The sequence below is a fragment of the Drosophila guanche genome, unplaced genomic scaffold (genome assembly GCF_900245975.1).
Source record: "Drosophila guanche unplaced genomic scaffold, DGUA_6, whole genome shotgun sequence".
NCBI classification, from domain to species: Eukaryota; Metazoa; Arthropoda; class Insecta; order Diptera; family Drosophilidae; genus Drosophila; species Drosophila guanche.
Window position 1 is genome coordinate 3,525,268 of NW_022995747.1, and position 8,114 is coordinate 3,533,381.

At 47.3% G+C, this 8,114-nt stretch overlaps 2 protein-coding genes across 2 annotated transcripts in view; one reads left to right on the forward strand and one right to left on the reverse strand.

Annotated features, from left to right (window-relative positions):
• The window catches only part of LOC117583306, a 46,214-nt gene extending 39,138 nt beyond the window's left edge, over positions 1-7,076 (forward strand). Inside the window, exons 6-7 of the mRNA XM_034271550.1 lie at positions 6,135-6,423; positions 6,530-7,076. Coding sequence (XP_034127441.1) covers positions 6,135-6,423; positions 6,530-6,852 — 612 coding nt within the window. The 3' untranslated portion in view covers positions 6,853-7,076. The remainder of the gene's footprint in view (positions 1-6,134; positions 6,424-6,529) is intronic.
• On the reverse strand, positions 920-3,677 carry LOC117583305 (anaphase-promoting complex subunit 4-like). Its single transcript, XM_034271549.1, has 2 exons — positions 3,529-3,677; positions 920-3,446 (listed from the first exon to the last, which is right to left on the reverse strand). Exon 2 carries the CDS (start codon positions 3,417-3,419, stop codon positions 1,125-1,127), a length of 2,295 nt encoding a protein of 764 aa, XP_034127440.1. The 5' UTR covers positions 3,420-3,446; positions 3,529-3,677; the 3' UTR covers positions 920-1,124.
• Positions 7,077-8,114: the final 1,038 nt, after the last annotated feature.

An 8,114-nucleotide genomic window follows, 5' to 3' on the forward strand; every position in this document is an offset into this window, starting at 1 on the left:
GGGGGGGGAGCCAACGTTGGGGGCGGATGTCGGCTGCACACGTAGATACAGACACACACATACACACACGCTCCTACACCCCGGCACTTCCGACATTTGGAGCAAGGTCTGTGCCACAGCAAAGTTTACGTTAAAAGGTGCGCCAACAAGGAGCCAGGAACGAAGACCAATACCAAGACCAAGACCTGGGCCCGGACAGAACTTTATGTTGACAAAAGTTTTTGCGGTGAAATGCCACAGCAGTAATTTGCAAGAGGTCCGACCACCGCACCCCACCGCAAATGTAACCCCCCCAAGCACATGCCAGCATCACACATACCAACCCCCTGGCGCCGTGTGACATATGTGCCTTTGGTTTAAGGCTGCTGTGGCTCTATTTTTGGGGTCTGGCTTCCGTCCGATCCGAATCCGGTGCCGTAGCCAGGCCCGGGTCGTTTCTGGCCTGGTTGGGCATTAATCATTTGGCATGTAAATTGCCAATTAATAACTGCTGCATGTCATTTGGCGTCGTTGGCTTAAAAATGTTACGCAGCATTTGCCGGGCGGGTCGGAGGAGGGTTGAACGAACCAAAGCGAACTGAAGCGAACCAAACCGAATCTTCGAGAGGCATTTGCCAAGTTCTCTAGGCGCATTCGCATTCGCATTAATGAAGACAAATAGCACTTGAGCCCTGCCAAATTTAGCGGAAAATTGAAAAAAGCTGCTCAGCCTAGGAGGCAACGGCAACCCCTAACGGAGCATTATTTGGCAGCTCCTTTTGTGCCATAGTTTTTCTTTTTTGTGTATTTTTGGCAACAGCAACACAACCGGGGTGCAGTGACGTATCGGCCCAAAAGATATTGCAGTGCTATCCGCAATTTATTTGTTATTGATACGCTGGCAATGCACTGCACACACAATTGTACAGCATGGAGTGCTCGTATAAAATATATTTATTGGTTTTTAGCATTGTCTGGTTCCGGCTGAATGAGTGCCTGCTGCAGGCAATTTATGCTTGCAGCTAGACCCATCTCCGTTTGGTGTTACTGAACAAGAACAGCTTCAAGAACTTTGCTACTTTGAAACAATTATTCTCGTACTTCCTCCAATGAATTAATTTTAAATCACATTTTCATGGCTAACATCAAGTCTCTGCCACCAGCTGTTCTGTGTCATCGAAGAATGGATTGGGTTCCTCGCTGATCTGTTGCAACGATATTTCGGACATGTCCAGGTCTTCCGACTCATCGACCTCCGTTTCGAAGACTGTCATCATGCGATTGCTGTCGGATAGAACTGTGATCACCCTGCGGCCGCCGGAGACAGCGAGCATATCACAAACTCCATCCAAACACTTGAAGGCGTCCAGGCCAGCGATGTCGTAGATGCTGCGCGTTACTGTTGCATTCGACAGATTGAGGTGCATCGATTTATGGTGCTGGGTGCACTGATTCGTCACCTCAGGGAGCGATAGCTGAATGAAGCAGCTGTGGGGACGCACACCCTCCGCGGAGGAAGTGCTCTGGGTCAGTATGGTGAGGGTGGAGTCGTTGTAGAACTGCAGATCCACAAAGCGGAGGTTGTTGTAGTCCTCCTGCAAGCGCTTGGTAAACAGGCCCGGCTTAAGGTGGATGCTTGAGCAGCGCAAGAAACAATTGTCCGCGCGGCTAAACTGCAGGATCAGGGCCTCCTCCCAGCTAATGGCGATGGCGAACATGTCGCATCCGGCAGCTTCGTTGACATAAAAACTGCTTGTCACAAAATCCCGATCCTGCGTTTTGTCCACAGCAGAAAACTCGCTACAGATAATGGAAGAGCTGAGCGCAAAGCTGGCTCTGATGCTCTTCGTCGGCCTCTGGCAGATGCCTTCGATGGCATTGAACAACTTTTCGCCCTGCTGCACCAGCGACAGGTTCTTGTCATGTGGCGCGAATATATTGGACGCGCCCATGAAGCTTTGCTCGGCTACAATCTGATCCCACAGCTGGTCGGGGTCCTCGGGAGGGAGCTGCGTCAGGCAGGAATTCTCCAAATACTGACTTACACGTTCCAGATTGAAGAGGCTGCGTTTGGGTACAGCCTTCTCCTCCTCATCGCTGCTATCCTCTGCATCCGGCTCCATCGAGCTAAGGAGCTCAACCACAGCACTGTTCTCCGCCTCGCTGAGGAGCATATTCTCGGGTATCTCCTGGTGCGACAGACGCATTACGGTGAATGTCAGCCAGGTGTGAAAGAGCATAATTTCCTTGACCAGCGTATCGATTGTCCGCTGCAGCTCGCAAGCCTTCAGGTAATAGGATCCGCAGGCACGCATAGCCTCCACGGCCACCTCCTCCACGATGAGCGACTCGTAGAAATGAGGCATGCGACTCAGGCCGACTATCGCATTGAGAAAGTAGAACAGCCTGATGGCCCCTCCCTTGAGGTCCGTGAACACCAGGCCCTGCATGTCGTTGAGGCTGACCTCCACACCTTTCGCCATTTTCTTGAATTCTTTCTCAGAGCTTGTCAGAAATTCCTCCACCTCCAGAGTGGCAAAGCCAAAGATGTGCAGCTCCAGAAAATTTGCGGATGTGCTTGCGTATGGTTGGGAGCTGGCGAAAGCTGCCAGTTTGTTGTCCATCTCCAGCTGGACAGCCTCTAGGTCCGCTCTGAGCAAATTCACGGTGTATCTCATGTAATTTTTCGCCTCTTGTATGTGGGCACAGAGCCTGGCCACGCCTAGTATTGGCACCATGGAGTCCTGCAGCAACTGGTTGTGGAAGTGGAGCATCTTCAGCTGCTTTCCATCGCGCAGCAGTGCGTAAATGGCATTGAAGTCCCCGCTGAGTTGCACATCGTAGACTGCACACTCTTCGGGGTGCACTACGTGCTGGGTGAGATCGATGCTGGCCACCTGCAGGGCACCAAACAGCAGCAGATGGATCTTTCCGTTACACAGTACAACGATCATGAAGTAGGGCGAACCTTCTGGCAAGGGGTTCTGGTCTTGCGCCGTCAGGGATGGGTCCCTGCTGAGCAGCAGCCGTGGCTTGGGCAGAAAGTTATTGTGCTTGTCCTTCAAAGTTTTGAATGTGTGGACCTCCACTGTTTCCTGGCAGTCGATGGTCCTGCTAAAGTAGACCTTCCTGATGTCCACGTCGTAGCTCAGGCTCAAGATTATTGTCTCGGTCTTGACATCCAGTATGGCCACCTTTCCATGGCTGTAGCCCACGGCGAGCAGCGAGTCGTCCAATTGCCAGCAGAGCGAACGCACTGTGGCACTTTTGACGGGCGGTGGAAAGCATGCGATCTTCTGCCAGTTCAGCCGCTGTATAACCACCTCTCCCTTATCTGTAGCAAAGGCAAATAGATCCATTTTATTGTTCCACTCAATTCGCTCCACCACGCAGCCCATATTGCGGCCACCGTAAAGCTTTATGCTGCTTGCTGATGCCATTTTTGTTCGTTTTGTAATCCAATTAGCCTATAAAATTGTATCAAAGGAACGCACTTTAAATTCACATTCGCATTTATTCACAATTTGCCTGTTTTTAAGGAAAACTTACAAGAGAACAAAACTTTCAGAAATTTAATTTATTTCGCTGAAAAAATAAAAGTGCTGCAAACTCTTTTTTTGCATATATCGATACATGTTCTTGTGACAATTATCGGCTATGAGCGGACACACGATATTTAGAGTACAATGGTCCAATAAATGAAAAGAGTGGCATCCCAGTCAGTATCGATACTTTCAAGTTTAATTCCAAAATTGAATGAAATGAAATTTGCATTAGCAAAAAATGTTCCGAAGTGTTTACCATTGCAAAATAAACCGATATAATGTTTACCCCACACCAGTATTAGTGGTATTAGCATGGCATTGGCACTCCGATCCCCCAACGACTGTTTTTTTACCCGGTGCTCGAAGAGTAAATAGGGTATATTGTATTTGTGCGAATAGCTGTTGTATGTAACGCACAGAAGGTATATATAGTATATATAATATATATATGTAATATAGTATATATAAAGTATATATATTCTTGATCAGCATCAATAGCCGAGTCGATAGAGCCATGTCTGTCTGTACGTCTGTCCGTCTTGTTTGTCGGCTAGAGCCACCAAATTTTGGCTCCGGATTGCTGTATGCTCACACTGAAACCAGTGTATTTCAAAAATTACCCCCGCCCCCTTCCGCCTCAGCAAAATGGCGAAAACCTCCCAAATCTACAGTCTTGAAGATAAAAGAAAACTAAAAACGCCATTCCGTAGGGAATGACCATATCTATCACCAAATTGGGATCCGATTGGATCATTATTATGGCCACAATAAAGAAATTAATTTGCAGTGACTAAACCCACCTTTCTTTTCACATTCTCTCATTCACACTCTGCTTCTGCTTCACTCGGCCTCTGCCGTCCCTCTGCCCATGCCTCTGCCTCTGCCCACCTTTAACCCACCCCTCCCGCAGTTTATATATTTTTTTTTTTTTTTGAGTGCTGGCGCTGCCTCTGACTCTGACTCTGCCGCGAGTCTGCAGTGGTGGGTCAGCGAAGGGCGGCGAGCTGAAGGAGCGTGTTGGTGTGAGAAATGTTTTGTAGATGTAGATGACAGTTGAAGACAAAGTTTAAAATTTGACAAAACGCCGTAGTACTGAGTGCCGGGTATAAAAGTTGTGACGCGTAAGAAGCGTCTCACACATCCCTTCTCTTTTTTTTGTGAACTCGGTTCTAAGCCTTTGTACACTACGATGTGCATTTATTGTTGAATTTCTCTCACAATATTCTGTCGTCTTTGCATGTCTAAGAGGCACATTTGCTGTCGTCCGACACTAAACTGCACAAAACTATTAAAAATATATAATTTCTGTTGTATGCACAGCAGAGGAAAGGAAAAGGAAAATATGTGGAAAGGAAAAGCTGCAAGTAAAATACGTGAACACAAAAAGAAGTTTTGCTGCTTAAACATCTGCTTTTTGGCATGCAATGCACATGCGTAGGGGCAAAAAAAATACAAGAAAATATTTATCAAAGCACAAATCCTTGCACATACACAGAAATACACAAAGCGGGCACATATATATGTGCGGGATATATGTACATATAAAAATATAGTAGATGCAGAAAAAGAGACTTGGAGAAGGCGAGCGGTAGATTCTCTTATGGCAACAATTTTACAGTGAATTGCACTAAATAACTGCCATTAAGCATAAAAGCTGTTCTCGCATGAAGGAGCTGCTGGCAGCATTTAAGCCAAATGCAAGTTTAAGCGTCTTAGAGCTGGCGAAAATAAAGTGGACTTACGCAGCGAGCACATGGACACGAGGCTTGGATGCGGATGCGGATGGGGGATACTACGGATATGGATGGAGATACAGATACAGAGCAATACAGATGCAAGTTAAATGAAAGGCAGAAATGGCGCAAAAGACAGCACCAAAGGCAGAGTGGAGGAGGACGGCTCGGCCAGGCAAAGCCTGCAGAAAACTGGCAAAACTTTCGTCAAATGTGTCGTCTGGCGCTGTTTCGGCTCTTACGGCTGAGCCCGTTCCATGTCCATGTCCATGTCCATGTCTGTATCCTTGTGTGCCACCCAGCAAGCATGTCCTGCTGGCGACGCCGCAGCCACTAATGTGTGCAATTGTGTGAGGCTTCCTGCTCGGCCAGGGCTCCACTTCTTTTTTTCCGCTCTCTCTCTTCGCAGCCGCTTTGTGTGTTTGTGTTTGGCTCAGACGCCGCTGCTTTTTGCTGCATTACATTAACACAGATAAAGTTCCTTGATACATAATTTCCATGCATACACAAGTGTCTCCCAGCACATGTGGCAACTGTCCCCCCCCCCATAGCACCAGCACGGCTCTTCTTCGCTGAACTGTGCCAACTTGCAAATGGCGACAAGATGCTGGCTGGCAAAAGTTTTTTCTCTCTGGTCCCCAGTCCAAGGAGTACAAACAAAACTATTACGAGCGTGAGGGCTAAACGTTGCCAAATGTTGAGCCGCTCCCTTCCACTCCCACTCCCACTCCCCAGAATCCCCTCGTCTGGGCAGCTTGAATTATGCAAATGCATTTGCGAGTGTAAAACAAACAGGAGAAAAAAAATGTCCTAAAAAATGTTAATCCCTGCCACACTCCCAGTCTTTGTGTGTAACCAAATCAATTTTTCATTGCAGATAACCAATGTGGAGACCCAGTACATACGAACCATCGATAATCTGATTGCCTCCCGCATCTCGGTTAAGCTGCAGCTGCAGGGTGTGCACTTCTCCAGCGTCAATCCGGCCATCTACAATGGCGTTTACGGGCTGAACTCTGTCTATGGCCATGGGGGGCCTATCTACGCACCCAATCCGAATCCGGGCGGACTGCTGCTGCGATGCTCGGCACAAATCGGCGACCTGTATCAGGAGTACAAGGAAATTGAATTGGGCACTCCGCAAAAGGATCCGATACCGGCACGAGGTGAGTCTCGTCAGGCCTAAGCCAATTATGCAATAACGTTACTGATCCATCTCCCTTCCGTTTCCGCTCTCCCTCCTTTCTTTGTTTGGCTGCTTCCGGACCGCAGTTACACTCTCATCCGACTCGAGCCTGACGAACTTTTTTAGTTCGTATTTCTCGACATCGTCCGCCTCGCCTCGACCCAGCCCCAGCGTCTGCGTGGCGCCCCTCGTAATGGGCGCCCTGGCAGCCCTGATTATTAGCTCCCTGATGGGCCATGGGCTAATTGTGGCTGCAGACACCCGCGAAGAAGCTGCAACGGAACCAGCAGCCGCCACATTGATGACACATTCCAAGAAGCAGCCGCGTTCCCTTCTGTCCAGCTGCAGCGCCTCCAAGGCGCCCGCGCAGCCACTGGCCGGGCCAGTAGCACGGACAGGCCAGGCCTAAGCGAGTGCTGTCCGGCGTGCGACATGTGTTAACGGTTACCAATTAGTTAATTCCTTAAGTACGAGTAATTCAACATATTTTTTAATGCAAGCCTGAGTTGCGTTTGGCGTTCGGTTCGATGATCTTCATTTGATGACTGCTTTTCATTCTCATTTCATTGCAACGCACTTTTGAGGTGTGCTGTCTACTAGCGAGCTAAAAAGAGAACAAAACCAAAAAACAAACTAATGATAAGCAAACATTTATAAACTAGACTAGTCTAAAAAACCCAAACAGCAAGATGAACCAGAGAAGAGTCTATAAAATGCAGAGCACAGAGCTGGGGGCTCACTCCACGAAAGGCTTGGGCCTGGCACTCCTGTTCTGTGGCCCACTGGCCCACATAAGTACACAATCCAAATATAAATGTTTACACAAAAACCCATGGAAAACCCAAGAAAACTCAAAGATAACTTACAGAAAACATACAGAGTACATCAAAATACTGAATCTACTTTAAATGTGAAAAATACAACAGAAAATGATGCAGAAGCGAGCGAGAGATACAAATGGAAAAACAAGAATCAAAGAGATAAGAAAATGTGTGTAAAATATATTTAAAGCAAAAACCAAATTAAAATAATACTAATTTAATTTAAAGTAAATAAATCAAAGCCTTGTATAGGCATATTGTAAATGGTGGTGAAATTAAATAAAAAAAAGTGTGTGTTAATTTTAAAAGCAAATCCGTCTATTTCTTTTTTTTTCCCCTCGGATGTCCGCAATTTTTGTATTTTTTTGTTACAGCGTGACCGGTGACCCAATGTATTTTCCGACTCAACAAATTCCCACTGTTGATTTTTGGCGTTAAGCAATCTTAGGGAACATTCTTGCAACAAAGGCGGTGTCAGTGGCCCTTCTTCCCTTCCCTCTCTCCAGACTGGCTTTTGGTTATTGTCTGCATTTAGTTTGCCTGCCAAAGTGTGAAAAACTTGCCGTTACGCAACGGAAGAGCTGAAAGAAATGCAAAGGAAAGAATCTAGTACAATGCACTGCATACTCCCTTTTCCGCTGCTGTCCGTTCCATTCCGTCCTTTCCGTTCCGTTCCGTTCCGTTCTTTTCGCTGCAATTTTTTGTTGGTTGGCGTTGCCGTTGCCGTTTCCGTTCTGCATGCGCATTTTGTATTATATTTTGTTGGGCCCTCCTCCAGCCCAGCACTCGTACCCCTGCATTAGTAGTAAAATCTCTAGAACGAGTTGTAGGAAAATTATTGAAGCGCGCT

What these genes read in the sequence shown, in the direction of transcription:
- LOC117583305 (XM_034271549.1), bottom strand. Translation starts at nt 3,419, where the DNA reads ATGGCATCAGCAAGCAGCATAAAGCTTTACGGTGGCCGCAATATGGGC.